The sequence below is a fragment of the Pteropus alecto genome, unplaced genomic scaffold (assembly GCF_000325575.1).
Source record: "Pteropus alecto unplaced genomic scaffold, ASM32557v1 scaffold94, whole genome shotgun sequence".
In the NCBI taxonomy this organism is placed as follows: Eukaryota; Metazoa; Chordata; class Mammalia; order Chiroptera; family Pteropodidae; genus Pteropus; species Pteropus alecto.
Genome location: NW_006437736.1, coordinates 5972530 through 5990200, shown reverse-complemented (window position 1 = coordinate 5990200; position 17671 = coordinate 5972530). Strand labels below are relative to the sequence as shown.

The 17671-nt window shown below is 40.3% G+C and overlaps 1 protein-coding gene across 1 annotated transcript in view; it reads right to left on the bottom strand.

The window, feature by feature from the left end:
• The window catches only part of NT5DC3 (5'-nucleotidase domain containing 3), a 51172-nt gene extending 33507 nt beyond the window's left edge, over positions 1 to 17665 (bottom strand). The window contains exons 1-2 of the mRNA XM_006914535.3: positions 17442 to 17665; positions 1438 to 1622 (exon numbers count right to left, since the gene is read on the bottom strand). Coding sequence (XP_006914597.1) covers positions 1438 to 1622; positions 17442 to 17643 — 387 coding nt within the window. The 5' untranslated portion in view covers positions 17644 to 17665. The remainder of the gene's footprint in view (positions 1 to 1437; positions 1623 to 17441) is intronic.
• Between the last annotated feature and the right edge of the window lie 6 nt (positions 17666 to 17671).

Sequence of the window (17671 nt, the reverse complement as noted above, 5' to 3'; positions counted from 1 at the left end):
CCTGGTTCCTGAAATGTGTACTCACACTAGATTGGAGGAAAGCATGTTAGGTTTTGAGTGTTTTTTTCCTTCCTTATTCTAAACTCTCCACAATACTATGCACCAGAAGACATGATTTGAAGTGATTTAAATCAGTGATGAAGGTAAAACATTGTGTATTTATATGACAAGCCCTGACTTTTTTTTTTTTTATTTTTTGTAATCCAAGTGCCTGACTTAAGATTGGATTTTGGAAGCATCCATTTCAAAAAGGCATCCCCTCTAAATCTCAAATAAACACAGTGCCAGGCACACCAACTGGATAGGGAGCCAGGCTGCCTCCCGCTACTATATGTAGCTCCTTCGATTTACAGATCTTGGTTCATTTCAATAAATGACCACTGGGCTACTTGTTTGCTTTCTCTTCCCATGGTTTAAATTCCTGCTCTTACGTTTTAAATTCATCAATAAAGGGCGAGCCTAGGAAACTACGGCCACCCCCCACCCTCGACTCCAGTAAAAGCAGAAGCCCAGGCCCATGCCCCATCGGCCCCCTCGACCTCACTGTGCGGCCCCAGGCGTGCTGTGTAACTTCTAGGTCTTGTAACTAATAAGCCCAAATCTTTTCAGTTTCCTGATGGTTACTGCTGAAGGGCACCTTGCGATCCTAAGAACCACAAGGATTGGTCCCGCCACAACACTGGTTACTGACAGGCTGAGACCAGTACGAAACATACCGGCCATCATTTGAAGAATTCCTTCTAACCAGAACTCAACGGGCTGCCCCGCCCCTTGCCCCAGACTTTGGAAGAAACTAGGTCACTGCTCTGTGAAAAATTTCTGCAGGTAGAGCCCCTCTAATTCATAACTTGGGACAGTTTTTTGTCAAGAGACATCTAAAGATGTAAAAAAAAAAAAACAACAAAAAACTATCTTCTGGGTACAAAGTTTAGGTTATGCAAGTAAGCAAGTTCTGGAAATCTATTCTACAGCATGGTGCCTACAACCGATAATTTGTACTGTATACTTAAAATTTGCTAAGAAAGCAGATCTTATACGAAGTGTTCTTAAAACACACAGGCACACAAATAATAATAATAGCAAAGGGGGCAGGAGGAAACTTTGGGAGGTGACGGAGAGTTTACAGCTTTGATGGTAGGGATGGTTTCACAGGTGTATACTCATTGCCAAACTCATACATTAAATACATACCGCTTTTCACATGTCAGTCATACCTCAATAAAGTGGTTAAAAAAAAACACAATCTTCCAGATAGACTGGAACAAATTAGACTCATTCATTCAGCCACGACTTGGAATAAATTCCACTCGTTCATTCAGCCACGACCTACCAAATGACGTCTATGTGCCAGGCGCCATGAGGCCAGGTCGGCTCACGGCTGTTCTTGAAATGTCTAAGAGACAGGGGAGGAAGACTAAAATGCCCCTGTGCTCTTACCCGGTGTTCATTGATAAGGAGGTCCCGAGCAGCATTAAATATCAGTGTGTGCAGGTGCTTTGAATAAAACACCAGGGTGTAGTCATAGTCAAAGCCATAGACCTCAATGTCCGACAGGCTCATCTCGTTGTTGGAGAAAATGGCGTCTGGATTCAGCAAGTTGCTCATGATAGAAGGAACCGATTCTGGAAGTAAAGAAAAAAAGAATACATTATACCATATAATAAATAAGGGTTAGTGTGACTTCTAAATACAGTGAGTAAACGAAAGTGCAAGAGCGATTTGCTTTACCTTGAAAACATCAGGCTGAGTGAAAGAAGCCAGTCACAAAGGACGACGTGTTGTATGATTCCATTGATATGAAAGGTCTGGAATACGCATATCCACGCAGACAGAGAGATTAGTGGTTGACTGGGGGGATGTGGAGAAATGGAGTGACTGCTAATGGGTATAGAATTTCTTTTTGGAGTGGTAAAAATGATCTGAAATTGATTACGGTGATGGTTGAAGAGCTGATGTAAATGTGCTAAAAACCTGAACGGGAGACTTGAAGTGAGCGAACTGTAGAGTATGTAAATAATACCTTAATAAAACTGTTAATACAAAAGAATATTCGTGTCAACATCACAAAAAGATTTGCTTTGTTTGTGAAATAAGACAGGTCAATTATAGATTTTTAGAAGACAGATGATTAAATTTAAAAATCATGTCATCACCCAGAAAAAAACTATTAACATTTTATGTATTTGCTGCCAATATTGTTCTGTGTATATATTTTACATAGTTGACCTCGCACTGTATATACAGCTTTGTATTATGATCTCTAAATTTAATATTCTACCATGATTGCATTCTCTTATCATTACAGACTTTCTGAGAATATAACTTATAAATCATTACATAAGATTTAGGTATACTATGCCAAATCAACCTATTACTCTACGCTACACATTTGGGGTTTTTTCCTATTAAAAAAAATAATAACAACACTGCAATAAGTATCTTTGTGTTAGTCTTTACTTTTCAGATTCTTTCAGATGGTTTATTACAAGTGTGATTAACCCCCAACCTACCATCAGGGTCCCTGGATCCAATAATAGCTCAGAGTTTCTTTTTTTTGAGCAGTTCTAACTGTGTGTAAGGATAGCTATTTCAAGACTTATTTTTTCTTGGAAGTTTTCCCAAAACTCATTCTACCTTACAATTTCCATAAGTCCACTGGACCCTTTTAAAAATCTAAGAGGCAATATGAACTGTTCATGATCTTATTCTTCCAACGTCTTGAAACATTTTGCTATTTTTCCATGGCAGGAATTATTTCATTGTTACATGACTACTTCCATCTATCACTAAAAAAAAAAAAAAGACTAAATTAAGAAAGCAGAACGATAGGAGATTGTCTGGACGGTACAATAGCAAAATAAATCCTCACTACATCATCCTTCAGTTCCCTCACTGCACTGTCCAACGTATTACATTATTTTCAAGAAGGTATAAAAGGATTCCGAAGATACCATCTTTGCAGTCATTTTTTTTTAAGCTTTCATCAAACACAATTGGAAATTCATAATTTTCCATTTTCCACCCATAATGGCGAAAAGAATAAAACTGACAGAAGAAGACATTTCACAATTATTAGATGAGTCAGAAGATGAATGTAAAGAGATAGAAAGAGGCTCTCTAGCACCTCATAATGATGGAGAAATTGATCATGTAAGTGAAATCTCAGACTATGAGTCTTCAGCAACCATATCTTAGATGAAATTTAGGATCAAAATCTTTACAATATATTTCTAAAGACAAAAAGGAAATCAGATATTCTCATCCAGTTTTCACAGATAGTCACTTAATGGGAAGAACCTCATCATGAAACATTTTGTGACAGGAATACTAACTATCCTATTTTGCTAGAATGTGACAGCATTCTTACACCTTTTATGATGTTTGTGCACCAGAATTTATTGAAACAGCTCCTAAGTAGACAAACGCTGAAGACAGGTAACTTTCTGGAGACAGGTACAAAACAATCAACACATGCATACAAAAATTCAACTATCCATATTTACTAAAAATGGAACTGTCCTTATTTTACTATTCTTTATGTTACTAAAGACAACCTCCTGGCTCCATTGTAAGAGCTAATATCTATTAAGCATTTACCATATACTACATGTGTTATTTTATATTACCTCATTTAACCTTTACAACAACCTTATGAGGCAAATACTCTTATCCCATTTTATATATGAGGACACAGGCGGCACTCAGAAATTAAATAATTTGCTGAAGGACACACACCCACTAAATAAATGGCAGACCTGGCCTTTGAACCTAGGAAGTCTGGTTCCGGAATCTATGTTGTTAGCTCCCTTCCCCAGGATCATGGGAATCGATAAGCATTGGAGAAGGGTGCATTTGTTTCCAAAAATAAAATGGACTCGATCCTTCACCATTTCAGTTTTTACCAGAGTTTACAGTGCTTCCGCTTTCCCTTCTGATCACCTTATTCTAACTAGGAATGGCTTGTGTTATCCGCTTCCATGCTAAGGGCCACCTGAAGTCCTCGAAAGGTACTACTCTAGCAGGGGTAACAGCTCTAATCAGAGGACGGTCCCAGTTGCAATGAGGTATTCTCAGCACTTCAGAATGTTCTTTACAGCTTTGAGGCTTGGATCCCTTTGAAAACCTAAAGAAGCTATATATAGAATCCTCTCCCCAGAAGAATGTACACACAGATCTTACAGAAAATTTCATGGCGATTAACCCCTGACACCCATTCATGGTCTGGAGTGTAATCAGTTGCCATATCACACTAACTTAAAACCAAAGCTTTACATCCCCATACAGAATTTCCAGGCCAATGAAAGCAAGTGAATGAATGAATGAATGTTTCTCCCACTGACAACCTAGATATGGCTGAGTCTACTGAAAACAGATAATCGAGATTCACCAATTCCATTTCTTCATTAGTTTCTTTTGTCAAAATCAATGAGATGATAATCTTGGCTTTTTTTTTTCCTTTTGCAAATAAAAACAACTTGACAGGAAACAGTAACATTATAAGAAACTCAAAGGCAGACAGTTCACAAGAACTAGTCTTGAGGAAGGGGGAAGCCTATAGTCCCAAGCTCTTCAGCACAGAATCCCAAAGACCTGGCCTTATATAATCAATAGGCTACCACGATGATGCTATTTTCTGAATCTGACCATGTGGCATTGTCCTTATGAAGTAAGTGAAGCGGAGTGGCTTATAGATTGACTAAAACCTCTAGTTTCACAACCAAACTTTCCAAGGGAAGTTCTAACAGCCTGCTTACATTAGAAGTTTATATTTAGAAATGGTGTTGGCAATGAAGTCTCTCTTCCCTTCTATCACCAGAGAAGAATATCCGAAGCTCTCAGGGAAACACTACTAGGACAGAATATAACGAATATTCTAAAGGTGCCCAGGAACCAAGCCCCTTGCTGGACTGAGAGCCCAGGGTGTATTTATCACATAAACATCATCACCAGAAAGCACGGATGTTTAACCTGCCATCACTCAAAATCAATAAGAGGAACACCAGGAGCTTTAAAGGGATCTCGACATCCCCTGCAACCACTTCAAAAAAGTGTTAAGGCTGTAACAAATACTTAAAAGGCAAAAGGAAAGAATGCCAACCACTCACAAAGAAAGAAACAGTCTGTCTAAACTGCAGACTCTAAAATATAAACAGAAGGGCTCTTGATTAGTCAGTTATGTACTTTCCCAAAACAGAAACGAGAGTGGGTACAAATTTAGAAAGTGAATTCCTTTAGTACCTAACGATGAGAGCAAGGCTACAAAGAAATGGAGAGACAGCTCTGTTGCTCTGGCCAAAGCTCTGAGCGCGGTTCCAATGCAGCCACCCTGAGCTGGAAGCCAAGCGCCTTTTCAGAGAACAATGTGGCAGATGGGGCACATTTTGCTTATCCACTCCTCCATCGATGGACACTTGGATTGCTTCCACCTTTTGTCTATTGCAAAGAATGCTGCTATGAATATGGGTGGACAGATATCTCTTTGACCCCCTGCTTTCACTCCTTTAGAATATATATCCAGAAGTGTAATTGCTGGATCACATGGAAATTCGATTTTTCATTTTTTTGAGGACCTGCCATACTGCATAGCCGCTGTATCATTTTCTGCTTTTTTTTAAAAGATAACGAGAATTCCTTCCTTGCCTAAATGTTATCTTTACTACTGACAGAGAAATGAATAAAGTCAGGACTTAGTTACAGAAGTCAGACATTTCCCAGCTAGTCAAGGAAACATTTCTAAACTGTATAAAGACCTGAGTTTAGGAAATACAATATTTGCCAAGGACTTTGTCCCCTTCAGTGTTCAGAAATGCTAAACGACTGTACCTTAATAAAGGCCTCGGGCCTAACAGAGCAGTGTGTGGGGACATTGCCGAGTAGAACTCCATGGCCCGAGTCATGCCAAGGAGTATTCCTAATGTTCTCAGAAAAGCAACGTGACTATCACTCAGCCCTTAGGTAAGTAAAGCTCTAAAAGTTTACCAAAGACATTACTTGCTCTCAGCATTATCCCAGGAACCAGTCAGATCGAGACAGGAGGGGTCTAAGAAATGAGTCTGACAATGAGATGCCGAAGACAGCCTGTGGTAAACACAGCTACAGGCACTGGTTGGTCGTGCTCACCGGTGTGGCTGTGCCATCTCATGATTACTCACATTCAATTCATCTCTCCTTGCAGGCAAATGGGGAGAATTACAATCCTCCCTCCACTCCCCAGCCCTGGCTCTGGCCAGCTTTGGCCAAAAGATTGTGGGCAGAAGTGACATGTGCCGCTTCGAGACCAGAGCACGCTTCCTCCCCCTACTGTACCTATCATGGAAATATGTGCTATGGAGACACAAGATGGAAGAAGCTGGGAAGGCTAAGCCACCACACGCAGGGCAACTGCCCTGGAGAGTTGCCTGAGGCCCCAGTAGACTTTCCAGGAGTGAGAAATACACTTTAGCTACAGCTGTCTATAGTAAGCCAGTAAGCTGAGATTCTGGTGATGCTTGTCACTGCAGCAAAACCAAGCCTAACCTGACTGATACACCATCTATTTCTCTAGTATGATGAATTTCTCTGGGAAACTGCCCTTCCCCAACATTCAGATCATATGGTCTCCTGGAGGTTCCTGACTCCAGGAGGAATGCATGTGAACAGGCCTGGCCAAACAGAGCCCCTGAATTCCCTCACCAACACTGATTAGTTGAGGGCAAGCACAGGACCCTCTCCAATCATCATTATACTTTCCCTGCAGCCAAAGTGAACCAAGGAGTCCAATCAAGGACATTTCTGAATATGTAGGGGAATTTCAAGGAACAGGCATTCTATTCTAAACTTACTATGAAGATGTGAGGGGTCACTACTAGGAATCTGAAAAAGAGGCCAAGAGCAAGGTCGAGAGAGAGAAGCAACCCATGAACATCATCTAAACTTGGATCAACATGCCTGAAGCTGGATTTTTCAACTGCACGGGCCCATAAAATTTCTTCTCTCTCTCTACCTATCTATCTATCTATCTATCTATCTATCTATCTATCTATCTATCTACTTATTTATTTTGCTTAAATTCAATCAATTTGAGTTGAGTTTTCTATTCCTTGCAACTGAAGGAGTCTCAAGTAAAAGTTCATTTCAAGATATTCAGCTACTCAAAATTCTTACTGCCTACAAATTTTAACTTTTAACATGGCTTCAAAGGCATGCCCCATTTATACTTTAATCCATCTTTTCAATCTTAAATTCTTCTTCATATGCCCTATTTTCAATACGATGAGTAATCTATTCTGTGTTCTCCACAATATACTATAGCTGGGTACTGACTTGAATTAAATTCACCTGGAATATCCTGTCTCCTTGTCTAACTAAATAAACACTGGTTGGCTATCTGGAAAGAACGTCAAGATTTTTCTTCACACTATACTGCAAAACAAATATCATGTGAATCAAAGAGTTAATTTTTTAAAGATTAAAAAGTATATAGATTACTATTTCATCTCTTAATAGAATGTAACTTTCCAAACGTAAAAGCAATAGAATAAATCACAAGAGGAATATATCGACAGATTTACAACATAAAATTTTAAACATCTGTGTATCCAAAAATATCAAAAACAAAAATTTCAGAGGAAGAGGTATGTATACTAGATGAAAATTAAGACAAGCAGCAAATGACTAATGTCCTTAATATTAAGAAACCCACACAAATCTATAATAAAAACAAGACTCCAACAAATAAAAAGATAAAAGATATATCTCACAAGAGAGGAAAATGAATGGCTAGTGAACATAAAGGTTCAACCAATCTAATTATTTTAAAAATTAGCAAATTAAAACAATTAGACAGTTAACAGCTCTCTCCTAAAGATGAAATTATTAATGGTTTTACTGTCATTTCATTCACATTTATTCCTATAACAAGCAAGTGTTACTTGGCTAAGAAATAAAGTACAATGTCATTTTCCTATCAGCAGTGTTTTTGTTGCGATTGTTGTTATCTGTAACGTTGTTTGGTGGGGGAGAGGCGTTCTCTTCTTGTTTTCTTTGTAATAATAGAACACCGAGTTAGATGGTAACTGGAACTGGGCGGCCTCACTCCTTACCGTTTGAGAATATAAATCGATTCAAGCCTCCTGGAAAGCAGACTGGCAAGAAGCACCAGGAGTCTTTTAAAAATATTCATACCCTTTAACCTAGTAATTCTCCTTCCAGGAATCTATGCTAAGGAAATATGCAGAGATGTGGATACGTATCTATATACAAAGATTTGGTTACAGTGACATTAATAAAGCAAAACTTTAATAAAGAACCTGGGCCACGTGAGGGCCCAAATACACATCTCAGATACTTGACCTCAGGAACCAAACTGTGCTAACAAGGCTGTGATCAAATAGAAAAGCTGAAATGCACTGGAAAAATCCTTGAAGTTCAATTTTTTTGGTAAGACAAACCACAATTCCAGAGACATTAAGGTGGCACATTTCTTTATTAATTAAAGATTATTAATTATGATTGATTAAATTAGGATTTTTCTTTTTAATATATGTCCTAGACTTCAAACTCTTCTAGAAAAAAGAACGTACAGCTCTGAAGTCTCAGAAGGAGAAAAGAAAGGGGAGGGAAAAGGGAGAAACAACTTTTTTTTTCCTGGAGAATTTTAGAGGTTACAAAAAACAAAAAAAAACCCTACTTTCCCCCATAAAGCACCACCCAGCTTCCCATGCATCTCCCGGCGTTCAGTGGACCAACAAGTCATCCTAGTGACTGATAACCATGTGCACGTGCCATGTGCCAGGCACCACATGTGAGGCCCTGTGAAGGTGAGACAAGATTAACGGCTCAAGGTCACACTTCTTTGTAATATATTTCTGTGATCCTGCATCAGCCAAAGTTAGAGGAGATCGAATATATTTGTTTTTCCTCATCTGACCAAATCTCAACTTCTGATTTTATTTCATATTTACATATTTCATTAATATTCATAAATATTCAAAATATATTATGAATTAGTTCATATTTACTTAACATGACTTCGAATTCTCTTTCCTTTTAATTGAGTTTATGAGGGTAACATTGGTTAATACAATTATATGATTTTCAGGTGTACATTATAATTTAACATCTGTGTATTCTATTGCGTGTTTACCACCCAAAGTCCAGTTTCCTTCAGTCAATTTCTCTTTCAAAAGTTCACATACAGATTGAAAACAACAAGATTTCAAAATTTCTTCTTAAACTATATAGATTAAAAATACATGGGAAAAAAAAGCATAGGGGCTTTGGTTCATAAGGTGAAGCAGTACCTACATGTTCTTCACTGTCTCCACAGCAAGTAAACTCAAGGTTCCACATCCGAATTTTAAACCTTTAAACTCCTCATCTGTAATTGCTGAATGAAAATGAAAATGACAAATCCACTTTAGGTGATTTTCTCTTAGCGAACTTCACAAGTCACAACTTCCTTGCGAGAAGTAAGGCTTGGGCGAAGGCCAAGCAAATTTGCCAATGATGCTTGTCTGAAAAATGTAAATTTGTTCTGATGCAATTGATATGTTAGGGAAAAATTTGACCATAATGCTAATTTTATGTTTATGTTTAGAATGTTGTTTCCTGCCAACCAATGTCATCTGGCATGGCTCTGTCCACTTAATATCCTTTTTGCTAATAATTAGTTACGGTGAGAGAAATCAAGTCAAGCAGAAAGCATGACCTGAGATACAGACGATTCACAAGCCTGTGCTACTATTAGAGATTTAAATGCAATTATTTTTAGCCAGAAAACGTTTTCTCCAGTATCTCCAATAATCATTCAGTTGTAAATCTCTAGTCCAATGATAGATGTCAAGATGTCCGAGGTGTCCTTTTCGTTATGAAAGTGAACATCTGTGGGCTTACATGTCCAGCACACACCAACCCTTAGATAAAGAAATGACCTGTCCCCACTTCTGAACACACAAATTCTGAGCTCGTCCAGGACCCAGCCTCACCCCTTGATCCCCAGGTGTTGGTCCAGAGTAGAACATCTGACTCACGCTGGGCCACTCCTAGGCTCCCATCGCCTGGGTACCTGTCTCAAACCGGGCAAAACCAGAGTCCTTTCCTTATTTCTTTGTGTTTATAGCTTTATTGAGGAACCAATGACATACAGTAAACCTCACATAAAGTACACAGCTTTATGAGGTCTGACATACATATATACACACTGAAGCTATCATCCCAATACAAATAATGAGGGCACCTAACACCCCCAAACACTTCCTCATGCCCCTTTGAATTCCACCCCTCCCCTGCTGTTCTTTGGGTCAGGTTCATTTGTATTTTCTAGGATTTTATATAAATGAAATCAAGCGGCATGTAGTAATTTAGTAAACTGGTTTTACCACTTCCTACACTCTCGGGAATTTTTTCAGTAAGCTCTTACTGCACGTCTACTATGGTGTCAGACGTGGTACGGGGCACTGTGCAGGGATTATAAATAAAAATCACAATAAAGCACAAACTGTAACGAGCAACATCACAGGCAGTGAGGGAGACCAAGAAATGGCACTCTGCCGGGTGGAGACGAGAGGAACTTGACACAGGGCTGGGTATGCCCCCAGAGGAGGCAGCAATTCAGAACTCATTTTTACTGCATTTATTAATCTAAAAAGCAGCTTTCATTTTTTTCATTAGTTAGATATTTTGCATCATCTCCAGGGGAAATCAATCCATGACAAATAGAATTACTCATCTGAATAATTAATAATATATATGACATTTATACTACTCCCACTAAAAGTTAAAATTATATCTCTTATTACTTTGTAAGTAATAGTTGTAATTCTGACTGCTCCGAAGAAATCCATCACACTTCCCAAAGTTCCAAAAATAAAACTACCTGCCACCACATTTGAAATAAAACTATAGTAATGGTTTAATGACAACCTAATCTTAAAATAAGTCATTTAATAAAAAACAAACTTAACTGCTCAAAAGAAAGGGAAAACTTCTTAGCAAAAGGAAATTTAGCCATATCAAAAGATCAAACACTAGGCAAACTATGAAGAATTTTTCATCAACGTATAGAGGACACAGAAAAAGAATGAGTATCAACGCCTTCCACATGCCATGCAGTGGCCTCTCTCATTTGTTATCTCAATTAATGTCCCAAGAACTCCATGAGGTAAACGCTGCTATCCACAATTTGCAGATAGGGAAATAAGGCCAAGAAGTCACTGGTCCAAGGTGGCACAGTTATCAAACAATAAAATGTAAGTTGAATGTCTGGCATAGTACTTGGCACATAGTAGGTGTTTCATAAATGTCCCTTCTCCTTTTTTCGACTCATCCATTCAGCTAACATTTTTCCTAGATCAGCGTAACCCAGGAACTTCCCCCTACACTCACACAGACACCCCGACTTTCAGGGGATCTTTGAGTTCAAAACTATTTCTATAACAATCTCAAAATGTGGTAGGCAGAATAATGGCTGTCCTTAGACATCCACATCCTAACCCCTGGAACCTGTGTGTCCACCTTACATGGCCAGGAAGAAATTAAGGTTGCAGGTGGCATTATGGCTGCCTATCAGCCAACTTTAGAAAGTATCCTGGATTATTCAGGTGGGTGCAATGTAATCACAAGGGTCCTTAAGTGGGGAAAAGGATGCAGAAGACGGTGTCAGAGTGACGTGAGGTCAGGAAAACCAACTGGCCACTGCTGGCTTTGGAAATGGAAAGGGCCATAAAGCAAAGAATGCGGGAAGCCTCTAGAAACTGGATGGGCAAGGAAAATTATCCACCGGAGGGTCCAGAAAGGACGCAGGCCTGCCAACACCTTGATTTCAGCCCAATGAGACCCATTTCAGACTGTTGATCTCCAGGACTGTAACAAATTCATGTTGTTTTAAGTCACCAGATTTTGTGCTAATTTGTTTAAGAAGTGAAAAGAATTTAATACAGAGATTATTTGCCTCTTTCTCTCTTCTCTTCTAATGTGCAGCAGAGTTTTCCAGAGGCTTCATAATGTCTAATACTGCGATAGACGGAGGCAGAATCAGATCGGAGACTTTAGTTGTCTTCTATTAAACCAGACATTACAAAAGTTTGCAAAAATGTGGTTTTCTAAAGTTCTTAGGAAAAGTTTAGGAATTTTTCTAAAGTTCTTTTATTTTGGAAAACAGTCACTTTTCATAAAAAGTATGTCATTTATGCTAATACGTACCAGATTTGTTATTGTTATTTTAAATAAATGAATGAATACTTATTTTATAAATCTCTCAGCTTTAATTTCTAAAACAATCACTATCAGTACAACCTATATAAACAAAAACTTTGGGGTCTTCAATAATTTTTAGTGTGCATAATAGTCCTAAGAACAAAAAGGTTGAAAATTGATACCCTAGCTATGCCTGCCTTGTTCAGCATTATAGCTAAAGTAACTGGCACATAAAAGATACAGAAAAAGGCATATTTCTGGTTGAACAATTAAGCAACTCTGGGCATTTTAGAACTTCCTAAAGTATATTCTTTAGAACCTCTATTTTGAACTATTACCTCAAAAAAGGGGCTCCATGGTCAAATTCATTTGGGGAATGCTACACTTATATCCTCCCCCCAAGGAGAGTTCATGCATTTTAAAGGCTCTGATTCACTAGCTTAATAAGTTTATCCATAAAAAAAAAAAATCTTTAACATATATTTTCCACATATCTTTAACCACATCTCTCAGAAGATGGTGGAACACAGGTCTCCTTTTTAAATTATCTCACAGGTACCGAAGGGTTGTACTTTACGTTTATTCTGTACACACTAAGCTTGCATGATTGCGCTACAGTCCTTACCAAGCACGTAACTTCTGACTGGGTATTCAATGCTCTACACCGAGAACTTTGAACAAATCCTTCAACACCCTGCAAAAGCTTCTAACATTTCAAGCTAATCTCCATACTTTTTTCTACAACTTAATATATTTTATAGCCCAAGCCAAGTAGCCAAACATTCTAAATAGACCAGGCTCCGAGATGACTTTAAAGGGGGAAACCTACCAAGCTCTCCAAATAGAGGGCTGGAGCAGCTTCTCCTGGAGGACAGAAATGCTTCCATTCTGTACGTAACAGGGTAATAGCTGATGAGCACATGGGGAAGGCCGCACATGGGGAAGGCCAGAGATTAAGTTCAAAGACACAGCATGCATCCTAACAGGAAATAACAGGCCACATACAAAAACATCCATCCCTTTAAGTTATAATGTCCCAATGATTTCTTAGAATTCATGGATTTATGACAAGATTTCTCAGTCTTAGACAACTGATGTTTGGGGCTGGATTATCCTTTTGTGGGGTGGCTGTGATTTGCATTTTAAGAGGTTTAGCAGCATCCCTGACTTCCACCCACTAGAGGCCAGTAGCATCCCCTTTCCCCCAGTTGTGACAATCAAAAAGGTCTCTAGACACTGCCAAATGTCTCCTCGGGTGTGAGGTGGGGATACAAAAGTCTCCTCACTCTGGTTAAAAACCACAGTTCTACAGAAAATTTTGCTGGAGGTTACAAACCATTATTTCTGTTCCTGAAAACACAAAAAAAGAAAAAGAAAAAGAAAAGAAAAAGAAAAAGAAAACCTCTTCTTTGAGCTGAGTTTCATATAGGATTTATAAATATTACACTTTGAAAAAAATCTCAAGTTAAAAAAAAAAAGGAAGAAATTCCAATTGAGGGACATTCTACAGAGTATGTAACCAGTACTCCTCAAAACTGTCAAGGTCATCAAAAACAGGGATACTCTGAGACACTATCACAGCCGAGAGGAGCCCAGGGAGATATGACAACTAAATCTAGCATGCTATCCTAGATGGGATCCTAGAGTAGGAAAGGACACTAGGTTAAAAACTAAGGAATTCTGAATTAAGTAGAGACCTTAGTTAATATTATACATATTCACGCTGTACCAATATTGGTTCGTTCATTGTGACAAATGTACCATAGTCATGCAAAAGTTAATCATAAGGGAAACTGCTTATAAAGTTTAGAGAAACATGTAATTTTTCTGTAAATCTAAAAATAAAGTTCACAGAAATAAGTGTATTGAAAATGTTTTAATTAAAGTGGAGAAAAAAGGATGGGTAAAAGAGAAAGGGTAAAACAGAGTAAAAATTACGTACTCCCAGAGCATCTTTCATTCTGGGAGTCCCTGCGAAGGGAAGATACCTGAACAGACTGTCTGGATTACAGCAAGAGATCAAATGGCCAGAAAGAAATCATCAGGAAGTGAGAAAACAAAATTTTTTAGTCTTACTGTAACTGAAACAAACAACAACAAAAACGTTTTTGTGTGAATATCAGTATTTATTCTGACCTCTCATTCCTACAGACACAGTTCAAGCGTCAGCCTTGGCAAAAGAAAGTTTCCTGCAACCAGGAGCAGTGATCTGCTCTGGTCTCAGAGCCCCTGGGGCCGTTCTTTATCTCCCCAAGCTGGACTGTCACTTATGTTTACCAGTCTCTTTATCCATACAACACAGGTCCCATGCTTGGCTCAGCTACTGTGTGTGGGCCTCTCGCTCTCAGACTTGTCCAGCTGTGAACCAACAGCCCTTAAGCCCACTGCTAGGTGTTTAATAAATGCTTGGAAAGCAGGCTGGGCGCATATACTCATACAGACTTCAGCTAAAGGGGGTAGGGATGGCACAGCCCCAAACAGGGCAAAGAAGGAAAAGTCAGATTCAAGTCCCTGTGTTTGCAGGGGTGAGAGAGGGACCATATGCTGGGGTGTGAAGATGGGATGGGGCCCATGAATACCTGATTCACAGACCTGTAACACTGGAAAGAATTCACACATTAGTTGTCCAGCGGCCTCACTCTACAAAGGGAGAAACCAAAGCTTGAGAACTCAGGAGGCTTGTTCAAGGCCACCCAGCCAGTTATTGTGCTGCCCTGGGTGAAGGAGACCTAGACTCTAAGCTAACTGACCCACCTCCACCCCTTACTAAGTGTGTCTAGGAGTGAAAGAGTTACTTAATAATTAATAACAACAGCTGCTATCTACTGAAGATCTGCGGGGTGCCATGCCACACTAAAAATCCTCATATTATCCCCAGATTACAGTCAGAAAACAAGCCAGAGAGGAAAACAACTTGCCGCCAAGGTCACAGAGCTAATAAATCTCAAAATCTCCCTCCAGCTGTCATACTCCAAAATCCCCCTGGGATTATCACACCCCGAGCCCAGACTCTGGCCTGATGTGGATCCTTCCCTCCCAACGCTTCAGCTGTCTGTCACAGGCACTGCTTTAAACACCTTTCATGGATGGACTCCTTCCTCGCCACAACCCTATGATGTTGGTACTACCAGCATCCCATTTTACAGATGAGAAAACTGAGGCTTCATGGCGTTCGCCAGAGTCTCACAGGCTGCAAGCGGCAAACCTCATCCACAAAATAAGGATGGCATAAACTTTGCCTGTAGTTTCTCATAAAACTAAACATACAATTACCATCCAACCAAGTAATGGCATGGCATTTAGAGAAATGAAAACATATGTTCACTCAAAAATCTGTACACAAATGTTTATGGCAGCTTTATTATGATGGTCAAAAACTGGGAGCAACCCAGATATCCTTCAACAAGGGAACTGGTTAAACAAGGTGAAACTGTGGGACATCAATACCACAGAATGCTACTCAGCAACAGAGATAATACACACAATTTGAGTGAATCTCCAGGGAATTACGTTCAGTGAAAAAAGCCAATTCCAAAAGGTTACATACTGTATGATTCCGACTGCGTAACATTTTTGAAACCACAAAATGTTAGAAATGGAGAACCCATAATGCCCCAGGGATTAGAGAGAGCAAAAGGAGGGAGGGGGTTATGAAGACAATATGAGATGAAGGATCCTCTTAGTGAAGGGTCTGTATCTTGACTGTTGTGCTGGATACAGGAAAAAACTATAGAACTAAATATACACATATAAGTAAAACTAGAGGACTCTGAATAAGAGCTGCGAAATGTATCAACATTAATATACTGGTTGTGATTCTGTGCTACTGTTTTTGCAAAATGTTACTACTAGGAGAAACTGGGTAAACGATATGCCAGATCTCCCTGTATTTTTACAAGCCCATGCAAATATACAATTATCTCAATGAAAAAATTCAGTTAAAAAAAGTCTTGCCTGCCCCAAAGCTGGGCTAGATGATCTATATTTCTTTCACCGAAGACCTACAATTCCCAATGTCTCCAAAGCCAGTCTTCTTTCCACCATACCACACAACCATTTGAAAAACCAAAGCAAAATTAACTCTGAACAAAGGAAAACTAAGAAAAATAAGCCCTTCCTCATAGCATTCTGCATTGCTAGCCACTCTGAATGCCCTCAGAAAATAATCCCAATTGCCTTCTTTCATTAAACTGACTTCTGGCCAAAAGATGGAAAATGTGATCCTACAAAATGTTCTCTCCCACCAAATAGTTTCTCCCTATCTTTATGGGCCACCTCCACTACCATCAACCAATAAAAAAAAAATCAATTTAAAATTTTCGACTCTAAATCTTACATGGAAGCAGCAGCACCAATGGCCCTTTACACCAGTTCTCAAATGGTCAGCGGCTTCTGGAAGGCAGGGGAGCGCAGGAAATAAGAGCGCAGTGGCTTAGGGGGCTAAAACAGATCCGAGTAAAGGTGTGACCCTGGCCAGGTTCCTTAAACTTGAATCTCACCTTTCCCATCTATAGGAAGGGGATGTGGCACCTCCCTGGTAGGTATGGGATGAATTCATGGAGACAGTCTATGTGCCTGGCACTGATATTTACTCGGTCCTCTTTCCGTCTCTCCCTATTCCCCTAACAACCAAGCTAATTTTATATACACCTGGACACAAAGTAGTCACTCCCTGGAATCCCCTCCTCACTGAGGCTGGCAGACAGCCCAGGACAGTCCCAGTCTGGACCCCCTCCTATTTCAAGCACAGCAAATCCTACTCTAAAACAAAGAAAATAGATTAGCCGCCGGACACTGCCACCTGCCCAGCAACCCCGCTCCAGAGTAATCCGCCGCCTGCCGGATTCCGACTGCTACTATTATTACTGTTAATAAAAACACCTAACGGTGCGTGGGGGTGACCGTCTCCCGAGCAACATAGGTAGAATCTCGGGAACAACACCAAGCGCTTTGGATGCAGATTTCTGGTTAAAAAAAAAGTCCCAAGAATTTATAAAACAGCTTTCCCAGCAGGAGAAAGGCAAGAGTTGTAAAGTTTCTGGAGGCGCATTTTTCCGCGTTTCCCCGAATCGCACTGCAGAGGCGATGCTGCCCGTGGATACGGCTGGGGGCGACCGCGGGTCAGAATTGGGGTCCCTTAGAGGTCAGCAGCTGGACCCGCGCGGGTCCGAGAGGCTGACCGCGTGGGAGGGTACCTGGCGCCCCAGACAGGCGGGAAGGGCCCCTCCCCAGGTACGAGGAATTTGGGGGAGTGCCGCCGCACTCACCGTCCGTGCTCCGCTTCGCCTCCCGGTAGCGCTCCCACAGGTAGCGCTTCATGCTCGGGGCGGTCCCAGGTGCTGTGCACAAGGGTCGAGCGGGGCCCGCGCCCGGCCGCCCCCGGGCTGCAGTCCCGCAACCGCCCCGCAGAGCCGCTGCTGCCGCCCATGCGCAGGCCCCACGGGTCACCACCACCGCCGCCGTGGCCATGCTTTCCGCCGCCAGCTGCGAGTGGCGC